The sequence below is a fragment of the Xiphias gladius genome, chromosome 15, assembly GCF_016859285.1.
Source record: "Xiphias gladius isolate SHS-SW01 ecotype Sanya breed wild chromosome 15, ASM1685928v1, whole genome shotgun sequence".
Lineage (NCBI taxonomy): Eukaryota > Metazoa > Chordata > Actinopteri > Istiophoriformes > Xiphiidae > Xiphias > Xiphias gladius.
The window spans coordinates 6,209,348-6,229,761 of NC_053414.1; the positions used below are offsets into that span (position 1 = coordinate 6,209,348).

General features: G+C 39.9%; 1 protein-coding gene across 6 annotated transcripts; it reads right to left on the minus strand.

Moving 5' to 3' along the window:
- Nucleotides 1-4,801: 4,801 nt before the first annotated feature.
- On the minus strand, nucleotides 4,802-19,536 carry LOC120800243 (GTP-binding protein 1-like). 6 transcript variants are annotated; one of them, XM_040146189.1, is made up of 14 exons: nucleotides 19,422-19,536; nucleotides 18,922-19,112; nucleotides 18,314-18,425; nucleotides 15,664-15,844; nucleotides 14,063-14,246; nucleotides 13,253-13,417; nucleotides 12,952-13,075; nucleotides 12,050-12,164; nucleotides 11,028-11,172; nucleotides 10,146-10,328; nucleotides 9,691-9,826; nucleotides 9,296-9,474; nucleotides 8,604-8,750; nucleotides 4,802-6,678 (listed from the first exon to the last, which is right to left on the minus strand). In XM_040146189.1, the coding sequence occupies exons 2-14, from the start codon at nucleotides 19,108-19,110 to the stop codon at nucleotides 6,565-6,567; spliced, it is 1,974 nt and encodes a 657-aa protein (XP_040002123.1). In that variant the 5' UTR covers nucleotides 19,111-19,112; nucleotides 19,422-19,536; the 3' UTR covers nucleotides 4,802-6,564. The 6 variants fall into 6 exon arrangements, with proteins under 6 accessions (XP_040002123.1, XP_040002119.1, XP_040002122.1 ...); XM_040146185.1 differs by having other exon boundaries at nucleotides 4,802-6,711; XM_040146188.1 differs by lacking the exon at nucleotides 19,422-19,536 and adding an exon at nucleotides 19,354-19,403 and having other exon boundaries at nucleotides 4,802-6,711.
- Between the last annotated feature and the right edge of the window lie 878 nt (nucleotides 19,537-20,414).

Genomic DNA, 20,414 nt, shown 5'->3' on the forward strand with positions numbered 1-20,414 from the left:
ATTTAGTGTGATGGATTTCTTGTTATGAACTGTAGAGTCTCCGTCTGCCATTCCTTGGCATCTTCATTAATTTATACGATTAATTATCTTAATGTCTCAATTTGTGTCATTATATGGGATACCAATATTTAAAAAATGCAACACATATAAAACTGTGTTTACAAATGTAGATGCAGAATATCTGGGTTAGACTGTTTGGGAATTTCACCGTTTTCTGGTCTTAGGTTCAAAGGTTAAACTGCTTCCTACGACATAACGGGAATGTATGTATGGATTTCTGTCAAGTAGCAATGACTGGAGATTCCCTGTCTAGGTAGTGAGACGCGTGTCGTTCAAAACTTACAGCATGCCCAGGGGATAACAAACAAAACCCCCTAATCAATGGAACAAAGCGGAATTCTGATACCGTTGGTTTTGTCTGGCGGTATAATACCGTTTCTGTTAAGAGTTCTACTCTTATTTGACTGGACTCCAGTCCGGTCAGCTAAAGCGGAATGATTTTTTTTTTCATGCGTATGTGGAAAACAGTTTGCACAGAGGTGACACGGCGTACAGGTTTCTGACCCTGTCACTGCCAACTGGGAAGCACCAGGCTGAGCACCGCATTGAGTGGGGAGTGACAATAACAAATCCCCCCCCCCCCTCAAAACTGCATCAGTAAGAGTCGGACGTTTAAGTACATTACCATAGTGAAAAGGCTGTGTTGGATGTACGGTATGCTGCAGTGAGAAGTGAATCAACAGCCTGAACTACTTTGCTGGCTTCGCTTCATGAACTATAAGCTGAGCTCTCATCTTGATTTTCTTGCAGTTCCCTCTGTTCTACAAATGAGCGCCTTTTAAAGGGGTAAACAAGCTCTCTCACATCTACTAATGGCACGCTGCCAGTGAGATCAGATGTGTCGATCTTACCTTTTGTGGCTGAAAATATACTGTACTTGAATGATGATTACAGACATCATTTCACAGCAAGAAAGTCTCAGGTTTAATCTCCGCTACGGAAAAACTGTATTAATGAATCACCTGTTTGCTCCAGTGGTTGTATAAATGGTTGTATTTATTGCTCTCTTACACGATTACCAAAAATAAATAAATAAATAAATTTTGAAACGGTCATTTTTTAAAGAAAAGTGTTATCTTCCACAATATCACGGCTACTACACGAAACTCTGAAATTAAGTTGCAAAGTTGCACAGAGATGCTGAAAGAGCCTCTGCTTGAAACAAGCGATTGCTATCAACACAGGCAGATGGAATTTCTTTGATGGATAGCCTCGCAAGACAGTCGCAATATCAGCAGCCACTGCAGTTTATACAACGAATCCCGTTTACGCATCGAATGAACTGCAGGCTCATTTGATGATGATGACACATGCGTATCACATGGCTCTGGCATCTAGTTACATGCCAAAACCTGTCCTACATGGACAAAACGTTGCCTCTGACTACTAAAGGGAAAAGAAATGCATATTTTTTTTGGGTGGCAAACAATGAAATTATCTTATAAAACCTCTTGTGTGTGTAGTTTAGGTCCTTTTAAAACATTTTACACCATGCTCTCTGGCACAATTGCTTGTTTTTGGGGTTTTTACGAATTATCCCCCAAAAAACCACTAGTAAGATGGGCTGATAAGTTTAAACGGGACTTCCACTCGGATTTCGGGTTTCAGACATCAAAATGTAATTGTTCATAATACATGAAGCCAGTTTACGGTACACAAGTAGCGGTGAGCATGGCTCGGAACGTGCTTTTGCTGTTACACACCTGCCAACGAAGTGGTGCAACTTGGATCTGTCAGGTTTAACTTCAGCCAAGCTTATTATATATGAATATATTTAGGTCTCAATCATAAAAAAAGTGAGCGTGTGAATGTCTATTGACAGCAAAAACCATCACTTTTCTGTCACTGTGGCTGGAAAGGTGACTATTTTTTACAAAACAATTACATCCCATGGAGAGATTTGGAAAAAATCTCAAGTTTGTCTCCTGGCAGAGGAGTGAATGCTCCTACATTTTCCTAAAGCCTTGTTGAAAGAAATATTCCGCGATCGTAGTTCTATTGTCGGCATACTATGGCTCACAGCATCGCCTCGCTGTCAGCTGTTTGTAATATTTGTTAGACGATTCAGGGTTATTCTTTTATTGCCCTTATTGTTCGTCATGAATAAGAGCATCAACTGTACACAATGAAATGTAAAACAGACAACTATGGATTAACTAAACTTGCTGACGGCTCAGTCTCAGCCTGGTAAATTGTGTCAGGCTGGGCTGCATCACACTGAATGCGTCTTTGCCCTTTCAGAATCTCCAATGAAGAAATAATCAAGTCCCTTCATATCATGCTTGAGACCGGTACAGTGGCGCTGCGTGTCGTGACAACGATCCGGTCCATTCGGTCACGGAGACTCGGTGATGAGGCCCTCACACTGCATAGTGCGTGAGCCAATAAAGTCAGAGGGCGACGGTGAGTAACTGCTGTCGGCGTTTGATTATGTCAGGGGAGCGGAGTTTCAAAAAGTTGTCAGGATGAAAACACAGAGTGTTAAAGGGAATAAACACAGACGTCGTGCGAGGGGTTGTTTTTTTAGCATTTTCATAAACGGTTAGAGTGCAACCTTGCAATGCCCAGCCTCTACATTCATTAAGTCGTTCATTGATCCCGTGCTCTGCATCAAATACCATTCTTATTTCCATTTTTATGCCACCTGGGCGAACACCAGCTGTGGAAATGAGTTGACAGGTTCACAGAGGGAGAATTTGATTGAAATGCTACCAAAAGCAATCAGTTGTTACAGGGTACCATATTAGGGCCTTGGGTGTTTGAAAATAATTATGGTTGGAAGGCTGGCTCTTTCTGAACTATTGAGCAAATTTGATTGAAAGCCCTTTGCATCAATAGCAGGCTACCTTGCAGAGTGTCCCAAAGCCATGGAAAAAAAAGGTGTTTTTGAGAGTGTTTTCGTAAAAGCAATTTCAAATATGACTACACAGCTTCCTGTTGCTGATTATCCGCCCAGCTGTCGATCAATATGCTCAAACGTGAGGCAAAACTTCAACAAAAGATCACTTTATACATATAGAGATGTCATTTGTGGTTAATTAAGTTGCACTTTCTCTGAAATATAATTGTCTTGGGTCACATTATTTAGTCTTTTCTAGTATACAAATGTTTTCACTGCATATTTTTTCTGTAACTTTGGCAAATGAAAAACCTAAAGGATTCTTTTGAGTTAAGCTTCTTTCTGGGCCTTGCTCTATCCCTTTCTTTTTGGCCTTATAATTAATTATGTTTATGTATTACAATAAATATGCTGGTTTAACAAGACTTTTACTGGTAAAATAAAGGAAAATGGGGGGAAATAGGGCACCATTTAAAAAGGGGTTTCTAAGTTATAAGTCATGGCTTTATAAATGTTTAACGATTCATTTACTAATCCTCAGTATTATAGATCAGTTATAGGCCACTAGGAAAGACCATAATGGGTTGCCAGGTTGTGTACAATATCTTAAGCATGTATCATAATTTACTTTATCTTTTTAGCTCTAGTTCATCAAGAAGACCCCCTTGCTTTGCTTTTACACTACTGTGCAAACATCTTGGACCCATAAATCTCCACTGATTGTCACCACACATTTCTCAGCTCTCAACTTTCTTTTGCATTTGACACAAAATAAATATTAGTCCCTTTGAACTAAATGAATGATGATGGCATAGACAGCTAAAGCAATTTTTTAAGCTGGAAAATATAGCAACATTTCACCAATGGTCTCCTATGCTAAAAGCCTTAAATTTAAAAAGTATTATCCACATGTCTGTTTTCTATAACATCTTTATTTAAAAGGATTTACAACACAAATTGGCACCACTTAATTTAAATGGCATCTTTTTTTATCCTTAATTCTATTGCACAACTTGTATTTTTGTACATACATTAACACAAAATGTGTCCCTTCAAAAATAAATCCATGCACTATCAATAAGAAAAAAGTCAAAAAGGAAAAAGGGGGAAATATTCTGGCAGTTCAGTGACTTGGAGATCATCATAAAATGGGTAATTCAAGAGCCTCAAAAACTCCCTGACTCGGCTGCCCAGTATGAAATCATAGTATGAACGGTATATGAAAGGGGAGAATGGGGCCCCTGTGCAAGAAAAAAGGCCCCACAAAACAGTGACAACCAATAACACTTTTTAGTTACCCTCCCAATATAAAAGTCAATCTAGGAAGAGGAGCATCAAACAACTTGATAAAACCAGTGGAAAGAAAGGATGTAGTTGTCAGTGGCAATAACTTGTGGCAACTCGATTTCCTTTTGGTTTAGTCTGATCAATGGCTTATGTTAGCTTATTAGAGACAATATGAGATGACCTGCATTTGTAACACACGCACCACTGGCTGCTCCGTTTAGACCCTTTACGAAGCACCATATGGTTTCTGTCTCATGGTTTATCTGGATGACTGACTACTGTAGAGTCCAAACTGAATCATACATAAACATCCGTAAATTGGTACAGTCTGCACCAAAAATGATTTCTTCTCTTGTCATATGAAAGAAACTGACCTCTTGCGCCCGATACATATTTGTATTAGACCCTTGAAGCTTTGAAAGAAACTGTTTTGCTGCCACTTGCTCATTCATATGAGGTAGTGGACAAAGAGGTAATGTGCAGACAACTCAAGTCACAGTAGAATCGTTTTTTGTGACTTATATATATATATGTTCTTACCTGGCTTTTGACATCTATGGTGTGAAACACCACTTGAGTTTTTCTATCTGAGTAGTAAAAATACTGGATGAATGATTTTTTTTTTTTTGCACGAGAGCATCAGCTTCTGGATTTTCGGAGGTCAGACCGCATCAAAATGGAAGAAAGTTGTGCTTACGCCTGTCTGGTTTTAAGATACACCCAGTTGCCAGTTTATTAGGTACACCTAGCTAAAACGAATGCAGTCTAATACAACAGTCCTGCAATAAAACCTCCCTTCATGAAGGTTAGAATGTTCAGGTTGTGTTGAAACCGCTTTGAGGGAGGCGTTAAATCAAACATCATCATTTTCGAGGCTGTAATTTGAAATGCTGTTGAACTGCACTGCATTGTACGGAGAGGTGTTTCTCTTATTTTGCCTACCCTCATTGATAGAAATGGGGTGGACAAAATAATAGAAACACCTGTCGGTATAATACAATTCGACAGCATTTCAAACTGCAGCCTCCAAAATGATCATGCAGTTGAATCAACACCTCTCTAAAACTGTATTTTAAAAACCGCACATTATAAACTTCATGATGGTTGGATTTTTTGCCGCACTGTACTATTAGGACTTCATTGGTTTTAGCTAGGTGTTTCCTAATTTCCCAGCCAACTAATAAGGTGATTTCACAAGGACCTGCCCCAAGTTAACACATGACAAAGCCACTTTGACATTAGACTTTACTTGAGACAAAAGGAAGGATAATTCAGAACTTTTCTCTTTTGGCAGCCTGAGACCTGCATGGATCTGGTACAACTTGACCAAGGGGCTCTTAGAAAAAAAAGGGTTTATTATAAAATTTATAAAATTGCCTCTCCATTGCAGGATTATCAAAATGGATGAGAGATTGTTTTTGTCTTTGTCCACGAGAAGATGTTTCATGACAGGTGATGACTGGTAAACAGTGCGTTAGTGGCTACAGTACCCAGAGCAAGAAAAGAACTTTGTGTTGTTAACTGGCCACAAAATTCACCCAATGCCATTTCCATTCAAAAAAAGAAATCTTTCGCAGTGGATTTCCAGAGAACAACTTTAGCTACTACCGGGAACGGTGGTGCGGTAAAGTAACATATCAGCTACATCCGGTTCATCTTTTAGCTGGCGTGAGACACTTTTTCACCTCAAGTTAAGTTTGGCATCAATTCCCTTTCATTTCAGTCAGTTCTCAAGGTGAATTCAAACTGCCCAATCTCAGTGACAAGGAGCTTTTTAAAAAGAAAAATACAATTTTTCAGTTAGTGAACACAATCCACCTCCTCCAATGACTGAAAATGCCGTCTGGAAAAGGTGCATTAATGAAAGTTAGGGTGAGCTGAACACAAGAGGCTGCAGAATGAAGAAGAGAGGATAAGAGATTAAAAAAAGTAGCTTGAAGGTTGGAAAATGTTACGGCAGGGAAAGTGACTGATGCCTCTCCTGGCTGGGAAAAACAGTTAATGCTGTAAAAGAAGTTCCGATGAACCACAGACAAGATGAACACCCCAAAAACTTTTGTATTACAAAAGAAAATGTCATATAATGTAACCTACTAATTGCAGTTAACTGCAATAAAATTCAAACTTAAAAAAAACAAACAAAAAAAAACCTAATACCATCTTCTGCAGTCCACAAGTAAATACATCAATAAAGCTTTAAATTGACCTCATGTGGAAAATAATTCACTCTTTTTATGATTCAAATTTGCCTAATAATCATTTTATATCGAAAAAACATGTGCAGTCGGTCTCTTAAACAACCACCAGAGAGCCATGCAGTCACTTTTCCTCCCTGTACAGAGATGACATAGGTTGAGGAGAAACGAGAGGTTGTGCTTTTACGCTGTGCCTGCCGCTCCTGCAGGCACCGCTGTAGAGATTGTTGCGGCGTTCAGGCCTTTCCCTCGATGTCTCTGACCACCTCTCCTGCGTCCTCCGCCTCCTGACTTGAGCTGCAGACAGACAGGAACACCCCAGTGAGCCAGCTGTTACATGGAAGAAATTGAGGATAAAGATGGTGAAACTGATGGGTCCACAACAGTTCAGGTGTTAACATGCATTTCTGAAAAGCAGAAATGCATTTCTCACTCGCTGTCTTTAACTAAAAAGGTTAAGAGGGTAAAGACGAGGTTAAAGTTTCTCTAAGGGAAATGAATAAAATGAATGGGGAAAAGTTAAGTCACAAGAGTTCAGGGTTTCCCCAAGAAGTTTTTAGTGTAGGTAGCAAGTTCCCTACAAGTGCCTCAATTAACAATTATATATATATACACATATACACACAAATACACAAGTATATACACAAATACACATATACACACACACACAGCTTTTTCTGCAGATTTGTGATAGTTAATAAAAGTGGAATAACTTCATCTGCTCTTCATTTCAGGTGGGGTGGCCCACGTCCACTACAATATGAGGAAAACCTGAAATTGCATAAATTGTTTTCACGTGGAAACTGGAAAAATGTCTGAAAATTCAAATTATAACTCATTGCACTATGTCAAACCTTTTGAAAAGCCATTCTTTCAGTTGTTTCAATGTTAGAATTAAATTCCATGACCGGATAAGAGAGTAAATTAGTTGAATTCGTCTTCACATTGACATACTGTAAATAATATGCGCAGTCAATTGATTTCTCTCTTTAAAAAGGTAAGTACCGTGACTGTTTTCTAAATCACAAAATCACCGGGGTCCAGTTCAGAAAGAAACTTCAGCACTTCACTGCTAAAAAGTGAAGCTGCTCAGCGGCCGGCAGTAAAAGAGTGCAGTGGTACTGAGTTAGCCTCCAGGTGTAAACTCAACATAAAGTAAGACTGTACTGAAAAGAAGTATGCCTGCTCAGAAAACTTTGGTTTGTAAAGTTTTAGGAAGCAGAGAAAACAACAATACAACATCAGAACTTTAGAAGACAAGGACCCCATCTGACTGCCACCGTCTGCAGAGACTTGTTTACCTTGTTTTCTTTGTTGCCATCTTTACATAGAGCCTCCTCCTCTGCCACTGTCTGAAGCAGCATGCCAAGACAGGGAGAGAGGGAGGGAAGGACAGCAAAGGAGATGACAGCATAAAGGTGTTGGAGTTGAAGGAAAGAGAGTATAGGGCAGAAGTAGCAGAGGGGAGGGGCGGTGATCAGAGGGCAAAATGAAGAGGTGAGTAAAGGCGAAAGAAGGATGAGGGGGACGGGTGTAGCCGTATGGGGAGAGGACAGCAGGATATTATGGAATGGGTAAGGAGATACGTGGAAGGAGATTTGGAACAAAAAAGATAAACATGGGTGGGGGGGTAATCAGATAATTGAGGGATGAAACAGAACGGGCAAGAGAGGGGACAGTGAAGGAGAAATTAACTGTTACTAATTTAAAGACAGTCAAAAACAGGGAGAAAAGGAAATAAGTACCATTTTAAAAGGCAACTTTAACACTCCCTCACATTTTGTTGCAAAAAAATGGATTCAAATTGGAGCAGTTAAAAAAAAAGTTTTGAATATTATCTTCTTGTAATTTTAAAAATATATTATATGATGTGTTAAATAAGGAGCAGTGCCCTTATGACATGATTAAAAAAAAAATTTTTCAGTCCATCTTTTTCAGGACAACTCAATACAAATCAACTCTAAAAATACCCTGATAAAACATTTTTTAGGAATCAATGATACTATCCTGTATCGGGGGTTATGTAATGGTATTCTCATTTGATCAGAAGATCAACTAGGTCCTGGACCGACAATTAATTCTTTTCTCTTCGTGCAATCATCCTTAAAAATAGTGAATGGCAAGGCCAACTCTGCTCACGAATTTAACTTAGCACTGTTTATTACATACCTTTTATTACAATAGTGGCTACATAAAGCATGCTTTGACCAGGATTTACTCACTGGTAGCTGTGCTGCGTTAGGACTAGGCGGCCGTGCTGTTGACCCGGCCTCCTCATTGGCCGCTGTGCCCTCTTTAGAAGTCTTCTTATTGGCTTGTGTCTTGGACTGCTGAGCCTTAGCTGCCTGGGTGTTCACTGAGTGGAGAAGCTGAAAACACGAGCAAAGAAAATGTTAGTCCACATAATCCACATTATTCTATGTTTTTGAATTAAACAGAGAATCAAGTGACTGTAACGTAAAATGATGCAGCTCTTCAGTGCCTCTTTAAGCTCACTGTTTTGGTTTGCAGTTAGCAAAGCAAATACTTCTGGACTCGAACATCATGTTGTTGATGCCAAGGTCCCTGTCTTTGGCTGCCTACTACATGACAATGCGCCACACACTCACATCTTCTCGTCGATGGTGGACCCCGTTCGTTACTTTTTTTGGTTTAGCCAAACCAGACCCCATGGGTACAGGATTGCCCACCACACAAGTCTTTCAATTGCTCTTACTCTGGCTCCTCATCTAAGACCAAATCGTTTCGCAAGACCCTATCGGGTTGTTGACCCCGACAACAAAACTTTCATACACATATGAAGTCTTCATCAAACCAGTTTAATTTATTATTATTCCAATCCCGTATTTTTACTAGACTAGGAGGAAACACCAAATCTAATCTGAACTACAGAAGTAACCAAAAGCTCCAGTACCTTGGTAATGGTGCCCACAGCTTTGGTGCGTCCTTCCCTGAACACCAGCTTCTGGTCACAGTGCAGGTACTCGGGGGTCTTAATGAATCGGAAGTGAACTGTGGCTTTGTCCCCCGTCCTAAGACAGTCTTTGTTCATTGTGAGGATGGTGGCTGTCTGTCTGATGCTGCCACAGTGGACTGGTATGATGGAGAGAGAGAGAGAGGGGCTCATTTACTTTGGTCGGAATGTTTACGTTTGAGTATACATTCTTCGTAAAGCAATACCTCATTAAATCCAAACGTAAGTGCACCCAAAATGTACTCAAAATCTGATCAGTCAAATTATGAACATTCAAAGGCTACATAAACTGGTGCATATCGGTGTTAAAGGGATTTGACAGTGTTGTCACTAACCCATGGCCTGGTATCTGGGGGATATCGTAGTTGGGTGGTGTAGCACCAAAATCTCAGCCTCAAACTCCCAGGTGGCCTGTGGCATCAACTTTGGGGAGACCATCACCATTCCTTTCCTAATAGATGAACGTTTGATCTGAGAAGATGGAAAGAAAGTAACAGCAGGAACAGGAGAAAAAAAAATGAAGTTGGAGGAGTGATGAAGCCAAACAAGAATTAGAGACAGAAGACTACCAGCTCGTGTTGAGGTTTACACGCATCACAAAACTGATTATAAAGTTAGGAAACTTATTTTTATGAATATAACATCTAAATGTTTCAGAATAATTACCTTTTCAGAAGTTTTTAAAAACTAAACTTTGTTTTAGGTGGTGTATATGCAGTTTTTTCCCGTAGGTAAAAGCATTAACTGTTGTGTGCTGGCAGTAATTCAGCCAAGTTGTTCTCCCACATACCTTTTTGAGGGCAAAAGATGCCGTCTGTCCACCGCGTACCTCTCTAACAGGCATCCTTTTACGGTGGATGGATTTAACAGCGATAGGGATGAAGGTGCCAAGCGGGTCCGGGCCTAAGAGCAGCGTGTCGTTGAGCCGTATCAATCCACGTAACGTAGTCCCTGAAACTACTGTGCCCACACCCTGCCGGGAGAAGAACAACATGAGGTCAAGTTATGTCTCTGGCTCTGCCTTCCCATTGTGCTGTTGGCATCTATAGAAACAGTCTTCAACGGTCTCCATTAGTATGAGGCCTCAAGAGTATAATTTCAACAAATGATGTATTTTCTTTGAGGATTACATAAGAGTATAAATTTTCTACTTAACTTCACACTTTATCATGAAAGCTCAAATAGCTTTTAACAAAAAGATCTTTACGCTTTTAATACTGTGGACGTGTTTTGGCAGTTTTCATACTGTGTTTGTGTTTATATTCTGCTCTGCCGTTAAAAGCGGTGACAACCTACCTTTGCATGTCAAGAGACTGTCACTTGAATGTCAGTCGCGTTCACAGGTTAGGTATTTGACAGTGAGTGCATAGATTCAGTTCAGTGTTTCAGTCAAAGACATTTTTCACATGACACACTGCTGCTGAGAGACACATTGGCTTTTGCATCAATGGTAACCTGCAACTGCAAAGACTCTCACTCTGCTGTTGTCTGCCCTCCGGGCTTGACTTTAACATTTGGACCACTGTCAACCCTTCTGTTTGGTCTGCCCCTGTTGGCATCCCCTTTCATGTGTTGAAAAGAAAAGTGAGGACCCTGAAGAGAAAAGAGTGACTGACGGCTAAAGGAAAAAAAAAAATAATAATAATTGTGAGTGTACTTTTTTATTTCATACCGGTACTGAGTATGTGTCATCTATTTGGAACTCCGCTGGCTCATCATTGCTAAATGTGGTCCTAGAAGACAGGAGGTTCAAGAACATCTTCAACAGGTCCATGTTTTCCCCCGTCACATTTGAGATCTGGAAAATTGGACACATCCTGCGAAGAGAGAAGATGTCAGAGAAGAACACAAGAAATGTAACAGTTATATAGTTATACTCTATTCTGTTTCATCAACACGGTAATTACTAGACAAAAACATAGCAAAACATTTATATGTCAAAGAGCACCACGGAAAGTACAATTTCAGACTTCAAGTCCAAGTGTCAGCAATCATCTGCTCTGCCCAGATGCCCTTAAGCAAGACTTTTAAGCTCTACTAGTTTCCATATGACCGTCTCGTGATGGGAGTCCCTTCAAGGACCGATAACTACCGCTTGAATATTTACTCAAATTTGAGATTAAGATGTCTTGACTAAATTCAAAATGGAATAGGAAAGATGTTTAAGTAGAAATGCACCTGTCTTATTGCCTAGAACAGCAACTGAGGCTGCAATTGCAAGCATTTCTATAAGAAGATTCGATACTTACTCAAATTAATTTGTGGCTTTGGTATGAAAATCTTGTCAAATTCCAAATTCTAATACATGAAAACCCTCTTCAAGACAGCAGTACGGAAGTGCTCTGTCTATATTGGATTCATAACATTAAGTCACGTCAAGAACGCTAGCATGAAACCACTATATTTTCAACATTTTTCTATAGGTGCATGTGTGCAGCAGGAATTTTCAAATGCATCTGAAAAACGATTAAGGAATGTGAACAAATGTTACTTTTAAAACGTGAATCAAGTCATTATGTCCATTAACCTCCCCTGCCTCATTTCAATCTGCGTGTCTATTTTCTCTGTCGCGTTCTGTCACATCATCTTCTTGCCTTTCTGCTTCATTTCTCTTTGCCTGTATCCAGGCAGATTTTCTCTTTTTTGTAACGGTGTGGTCCAGGCATGCCATCCCTCTGTCTACTTTGCGCTTACCTCTCTGAGCTAAAGTTGGAGGCTGTGACGATTACATCATCCTTGTTCTGGACCAACACTGGGATTTTCCTGCAGCCCGGTGACTTTAATAACCTCTGTAATAATTTTAGTGTCTCTGCAGATAAACACACACACACAGAAAATCGACTGCATGAGTAATTCTGAAAACAAAAACAAAAAAACACACCACACAACTTCACAGACTGAAAAAATATCGGACATTGACATGCTTCACAAGGATCTCGGAAGGAGTACATACTTTGCGATAAGGAAGCTGGACCAAAGGCAGGCCTTTATTAGAGATATCCCTTCATTTCTAACTACATCCTGCTTTAAAAGCATATGAAGTCACATTTTAGAAGACTCCCTGTTTTTTTAACCTGCTCCCATTTGCTTTGTTAATTTTTGCCCTTGCAGCGGTTTGCCATTTAAGCTAACTCAACTCTTCCTCCTTTTGTTTCACATTAAAACTCTACAACAGTTTTGGAGGTGCAATTCTTTTCTTTCCCTGAGAGCCTTTTATTGTGAGTAAGTGCTGAGTTTAATACACACTGCTTTAACATAATTAAAGTAAAGCCAAGTAGTGTATAATAGACATTAGTGTCTAGAAACTGGGTTTTTTTAGCTGTTTTTTTTTTTATTTTTTAGAATGGTAAGTATGGTATGGCTGTGTTGTAGTATTGATGTAATTATTGCTGTGGGAATGTAAATTATGCTGAATTTACCATGCAAGACATTATTCAAAACTTAAACAATAACGTATCTTACTTTGTTGGATGGTGGATTGAGTTGTGAAGCTAGTTACAAAAGATGTGCAGCTCTGTAGTTATACAGCTGTTGGTGGTATCCAACAACAACGGGTCTGGGAGTTATATAAGCAATACAGTAGCATGTGTCTTTACCTTGCAGGATGTTGGCCGGACACATGTCTATCTTAGTAACCACTACAAACACTGGTACATTTAGGGCCAGTGCTAGACCCAGATGCTCTTTGGTCATGCCAACGATGCCAGCGTTACTGCCAACCTGAGAGCAGAGAAGAGGAACAAAGGGACAGGATGGTGAACTATGCAATTAAAATTAAATGTAAGCAGAAATTAAAAATGGCAGAGGATTTTCCTAGTTTAGTAGTAAATATTTAGATTTTTCAAGATATACAATTGACAATCTAAGAAACCTTACTTTCCCTCTCCCCTCTCTCACCATGAGCATGCAGAAATCAGGCAGGTGTCCAGTCATGCCAAAGACAGTGGTCTTGAGGTACTTTTCATGGCCAGCCAGGTCAATGAAGGTGATGACCTTCGAGGATTTCTCACAGATCTTGGTCCAGTCTAAGCCGCCGCCGTGGCTGTCTGGCTTGTTCACCACCTACAGGAACAGGGGTAGACGGAGGGAACATGATATGACTTACTGAGTATGGGAGCAAAATGAAACCCCAACAAGTCAACTACACTAAGAGTCAGACAGAGAGAGATTGATTCGGAAACTGAAAAGTTTCACTTCTTTTCAGTCAAAGTTGGCACAGGAAGAGAAATGCATATCTGCACTTTTATCTGCTGATATGCACAAGTGATTTTTATTAACATATCTGAAGGCAAATTTAGAAATTATATCGACATGAGACTTAAGCATGGAGAATGTCTGCTGTCAAGCAGGATCAAACCTGGATTGTCAGATTAAACGAAACCTGCTCTTCCCCTGTCACACCACAAGCATGCAGGTGCGAAAATGCACCCAAAAAATTGTGCAAGGTTCAAGAAATCAGACAACTCTCAATGGGCAATGAGTGAAAAGCTTCCATGAATGCTTAAATCTACAAGGCAGAAAATCTATATCTGTGGGAGTAGCAATTATGTTTGTAATGTGAGGTCTGCATTTTAAAAGCCCAACTCTAACACCTTCCTTCACCTGCTACACGTTCCTCCTTCATGTTAGCCATGTGTCAATCCGTGCGCATCCCAGTTTAAAGCTGAGAAACTTACATCATGTCTCTGCGGGTCGGAAGACGCTCACCTGTCCCTCCTGATCAAAGCCCAAAATATCATTGCCCACACTGCTGGTCCTGCCACTCTCCATTTCGTGTTTGTGTCTGAAGAGCTTCTGGCGAGCAAAGCCTCTGCCATTGTCCAGCTCGCCGTGGGTCAAAACCCCCAACAGCGTGCTCTTCCCAGCATCCACATTCCCTACAACCGCCACTCTGGGGACAAGATGAAGGGGAGGAGGGAAAGAGAGAAATACAGGGATAAGTGGTAGTAGAGAATGACATGAAGATACAGTATGTAATGGTGCTGTGAAGTAGACACATGCGTGTCTTGCCTTTGACTGCTTAATTCAATCAATCAGACTTTATTTATATAGCACTTTTCATACAAACACAATGTAACACAAAGTACTTCACACAATAAAAACAAAACAGTCCTGCCCCCCCACCACACGCACACACACACACACACCTCTCAATATTCTACGCACATAGCAATAAACCACTATGCTATAAATAAAGAACTCAAGAAAAACAGGTACTGAGGAAACACTACCATAAATCTCATACATTTTTAATGAGGAAAACACCAGAGGCAGGATAAAAATTTTAAAAATTCAATATAGCAAAATAAGACAATAAGAAAAGTGAAGTGTGAAAAAAAGAGAAGAATTTGAGTCTGTACCTTGTATAATGTCTGTTATTCGATTTTACCAATGACTGACTGTTCCTGTTCTTGCATTTGCTATTTTATCGTAACAGGGTGTTGCTGTAAATGCTCAGTGCAAACTACCCTGTATAAATAAAAGTGAAATTAAATCAAATTCAGAGAATAACTATCATCTCTCAAATCCAATTCCTTGTCAACATAAATGAAACCCACTGGACCCACAATGACGCTCAGACGGAAAAGACATGTCAAACAGAATAAACATCGCCAGCAGTAAAGTTAGGTACAATAAGGGGTCCTGCTCTAATAAATCATCTGTCACCCTCACAGGACTGTGGAAAATCCAACAGACGGTTTTTTATCCACATCCATGATTTGTTTTCTATTTTACCGCTAATTTGTGGAACTATTTTGAGAAACATAATGTATCTGTATACTTGGCACTTTCAAGGAGCTATGCTCAACAAAAAGGTTAAGCTACAAAAGGAATACAGCCATAATAAAGAATAAAGCCATTTTTGTATGCCTGAATTTCATTTGCGCATGTCAGCGTTATCAAACGTGCTTTTTAAATCGTGCCTCGAAGCATATCTATCACAGAGGCGTTGCTGTGCTAAATTTGCATCAAAATGTGTGAGAGATCTGCTTTTACTGACAACACAAGATTGAAGAAAAGACTTAGAAGCAGGACAGACAGACTACTGATCAGGTTTTACATTACAAAACATTTTGTAAACTATCTGAATGGGATCTAGACAGGTGGTGACATACGGCCCTGTGCAGCCAGAGTCTTTTGCTGTTGGCTACTGAGTAGCTCCACTGCAGTCACTTAAGGTTCAAGGGTTTCACCCATGAGCTCCTTAACAATAGTTGATGAGGTACAGGAAACAGTTACTTACTTACTTTCCCTACCCAGAACTCATACAGTGTTCTGACTGCAGACTCCGTGTCTTTTGTTTTTACCTAACTTCCAGGAAATCCTGCTCGCCAACACGCCGTCGGATGAGGTAGTCCCGAATCTTTCCGCCAGTGTCTGTCCTCTCCCTTAGCAGGATTAGGTCAGCCTCAATCTGTTCACACAGCGACCGTACCGTGGCTACTGACGCCTCCATGTCCTTCTCATCCAGACCATAGTCACCTCCATCTGAACAAGGAGAGGTAGTAAGATTAAAAAATAATAATAATAATAATTAGGGTGAAAGTTGAGTCAAGAAAGTTACTCTGATGCACAAGTTAGACTGAATAATGTGACATTACACATTTGCTATTGACTGTGTGCTTTTATCATGAGCACCTGAAAGAATGATGACCATATACTTTCCTAGCATGTGTGCAAAAGGTCAGGGGGAATTTGAAGCCTCACACCGGGAATAATAGTTAATTGCTTTATGACAGGGCGGTGACCAGGAGCACAAATAACACACAAACTTTGTGGAAGAAAGAGTGAGTTAAAAAGGTGGTTTATAGGAGAGACAGAAGTGGCAGCACCGTGAAGATGAGAGAACTTCATTTTATTTAACCACAGCGTCCAAAAAAAAGGCTGGACAATAACGAATTAGCTTCAGATGCTATCAAAGAACGACAGACAGGTAGATTTTTGTCATAGGTTACTACACCAAGATCTCTCTCTCTTATGCAACTATTTATTTAAAAAGAAATCACTAAATCCGGTGTCTTTTGTAGTGAAGGGAATTTAGCTCACTGCTGCTTATCTGGCCACACAATTTAGTTATAGAAGACTAGGAAATGGAAAAAAAGCAAGTCAGGTCAGTATGCCAGTCAGCTGGCTGCTCTTCAGGCCAGTCAGACAAACAGACATCCATGAACTGGTGACCTATTGACAGTCCCTGTGCTGAGCAGGGAAAAATGACACCGTTTCACACTTGCACTCTGACCCCGCAAAAGACCGCATGGGTCAGACATGTTGCTGTAAGAGGCAAAATGTAATTCCAGTGGCCGACAAAAGCCCACAAGTCTGCGCATGGAGCGGAGAGTTTCAGAATGAGAACTAAATAGGAGACCAATGGGGTTAGCTGCGTGGGAGGACTCACCGGCCACAGCTGACAGAAGTGATGGCTCTGCGACTACACACTGGTGGCTTGGCATTTCCCTAAATACACTAAATAACTACTTTCCCCAAAGACTTATACAAATGTAAAACAACATATTCCATTGTCGGATATTGGTCAATGTGTAAATACAGTGTTCTCTTTGAGAAGCAAAGCTACACTATCCATATCCCCCAGGTTAGCTGTGGGCAGAAAATAGACAGTCTTACACAGCAAGCCAGTAAATTTTGCCTTGGTTTTCCTTTGCTTTTGATTTTGAGGTTCCATTCAAAAAGAAACAATGTGGCTGCTAAATATGAAAAGTCTTTGGTGCCATCTATGGGATCTCTTCACCACATACACCACATGACTAAAAAGATTACTTTCTTGGACTGGGGCATGTTTGGCCATGAATTATTTAGTCACAGACTACTGTCCTCTCAATGTTACAGCGTATCGCTTTACATGGCATTTCAAAAGCTGAACTTCACCTCGACTACATCATGCCCAAATTCTTGAACTTGTCTCTCTTGCTTTCTTTGGCAAGTTTAGAACTGATATTATCTTAATCTTTCTTTTTTTTTTTTTTAGCTAAATTGAAGCAAAAAAAAAATCTCTGGACATTTTAGTCAATTAAATACAAAAATGTTTGATTGTTCAATCAACTGTCGTGACTTCTGATTCTGACTTTTATACACTGTACCTCAGTAGATTTATCTCAACTTTAAGAGATTTCGTCAAGTGTTTCATTTTAGTATTTCACTTCCAATTTATTCTTTATGAACAATATTATGAAAACATTTCCTAAGTTGTTCTTCACTAATTTACATTTTGACACATTAACATCTTGTTCTCATCATGGAGAAAAAGGGGTCGATGAAAAGATTTGTTTGCAGTGTTCGTTAATTAATTTAAAACTACTAATTCATTATATTTTTTGTGATTACTAAAGATTAAGTGATTCGTGTAAAGATGTAAGTATAGAGATACTAGGAAACACACAGCATCAGTGAAGGTCTAACCAGTGATGACAGCAGAGGAAAAGGTTCTTCTGGGGCAAAACAATTAACCATAGAGTCTTTTACATGCTGTTCAATAAAAGCAATAATTACATGGAGAGAGTGACCACTTTCATCTATTCCTAACACATGCATTCCGTTCATTCTCTCTGTATGAATGAAAACATAACGACAGCTAGATGCAGAAATTTTGTCAGTTCAATGCTCCAGACATACAGCACATAGCTTGCAGAACATAACGTCCTGAATCCTTCCACTCTTCAAGTTAGCATACAAACAATCCAACAAGAATCACTTAAAACCAGACTTATAATGTTGATTTGCACTGCCTCCTGCTGTGTTCAAAGTTTTCAAGATTTCAAAATTTTGGAAGGTTTTATTTGTCACATGCTCATTCAACAGAACAAATCACTTTCATCTGTATAATAAAATGTGAGGCAACATCTTATTCGACATTCCACTGAATAATTTGCTGTTCGCTGCACCAAGCGTGTGCCTCAGCTAAAGACTTCATTCTCAGGTTCCAGGAAAGGTAGTTATCCTTACCTGAACCCATTCCGACCACATAGATTGACTCTCCACAGCCCTCGTCTATTCGCTCCCTCAAATGTCGTAGTAATGAATCATACTGTTCCCCCGTTGGACTCACTAGGACCAGCTGAAAAGTGAGAGAGGAGAGAAGAGACAGCAGAGAAAGACTTGGAGAGGTCAAACAAGATCAAACACTGAGTCAAATCAAGTCTTTGGGAGTGTGTTGAAGTCACAGCTTCAATAAGTGATCAGAAATCAAAGTTTTTGCCAAAAAGATATGTGCTGTGCAAATCACTCCATTCAGTTTTGTTTTGTCAAATCATTCTGATTTTATTTGTTACCAGTATACAAATAACTGCAAAGTTTGCGCACACAGTAGATACAGTACCTAAATGGCTAGGTGACCTGCCAGCTGGATGCAGTTACATACGCGGTGCAACATACGTGTCACTTTCTGGAGTTTTGCAAAGCCAGCGCAAACAGCACTAAGTGCAGTTTACATGCGACGGGGATTCTGTAATGTTATGAATCGGGCATTCGTTTCCCGAATCAAAACAAAAGGCTGCTTGGCTGCGGCAGTTTCAAACTTTACGTTACTATGTGCAATTTATGGTGAGGCCCACCTTACTGCTCAAGTCTAAATGATCCGCGGACTCGCCGTTTGTACCCTCGGCGTCCTCAAAGATCTCTCCGCCCGACGGATCGTCGACACATCCCCGGTCAGGTGCAAACATGCAAGCGGGCACTATGGACTCTGCTGCCGGTATCGAAGTCGGGCATATCGCTGGTTCTGTCGCCGTCACCGACGCCATTTCTAGAAGGAGAAATAATGCAAACGAGGCAAAAAATAAACTAACTTATCTCCCTTGCTTGGCTCTACTCGCTAACCCTTAGCCGTTAGCAAAGACAGAAAGTTAGATTGATTATCACACAGCCAGCTAGCTAATGCTAACAAAACACCGAAGTTGCTTTTATAATATGCAACACTCTTAAAAGGGAAAAAAAATATTTGAAGAAATCGCCATGGCTGAGACACAACAACTAAATTTTAGAACCTTTGACATCCGGAATGGTTAATGAAACGGAATTAGATAATTAAATCTCTTATGAAATGAAGGCATACCTAAAGTTACTAGCTAGCTGACAAGCTAACTTAGCTGTTTATCCCAGTTAGCTTCGGTTTGTGGGCATTACGTGGATGACACGCCCATCCTGAAAACGGAGACAGGGGATTGGCTACTTTACCGACGGCCACGCCCACCTCCGAAGTAAAGCATACGTCGGTGTTTTTGCTCGGGTGAAACCGTGAAAGTTTGACCTACTTCCGGAAACAAGGATCCACTCTCTTTCCCACACACACACACACACACACAGAGTATGCCATAATAATATCGAATAACTTAAATAGGAGGCGTCTGATCAGTCCCAAATTCATCCTGCAGCCTGATTGAGCTTTTTCTGTTCACGGCACTTTGTATGAAGTTAATTGACAAATAAAAACTGATATTATGGCATTATTTTCGTATGTATTCTGCATGTAACCAGTGATGGAATGTAACTGAAGTAGATTTACTCAAGTACTGAACTTAAGTACAAATTTGAGGTGCTTGCTTTTCATTCATATGACGCTACAAGTTAGTTACTTTTTAGATTAAGATTTTAAAACACACTAGAGACTTACATAATATGGTGCATGACAGTACTATTAATCCACCAGTAGTATCCATGGTTTAAAGTATCTAAAACTGTCTTCTTATTCATGAACTACAACATTAAAATTCTCCTACATGTATTTGTTGCTGATAAATAATATACTATAATAATATAACACTCGGAAAGGAGCAGTTGTGCACAACTGTCCAAGTCCTTTTACTTTTGGTACTTTAACGTACAATTCTCTTAATAATATTTTTTTTACTTAAATTTCAGTTCCGGACTTTTACCTGTAATGGAGTATTTTTTGACTGTGGGGATTTCTACTCTCACTTAAGGATGTGAATACTCATTCCACTGCTGCATATTATAAAAATAATGCATGTGTCATGACAACAAAAATATTTAAACCACATTTTTACGATGCCTGTGCCATTCTACAAAACACATCCGTTTCTGTATT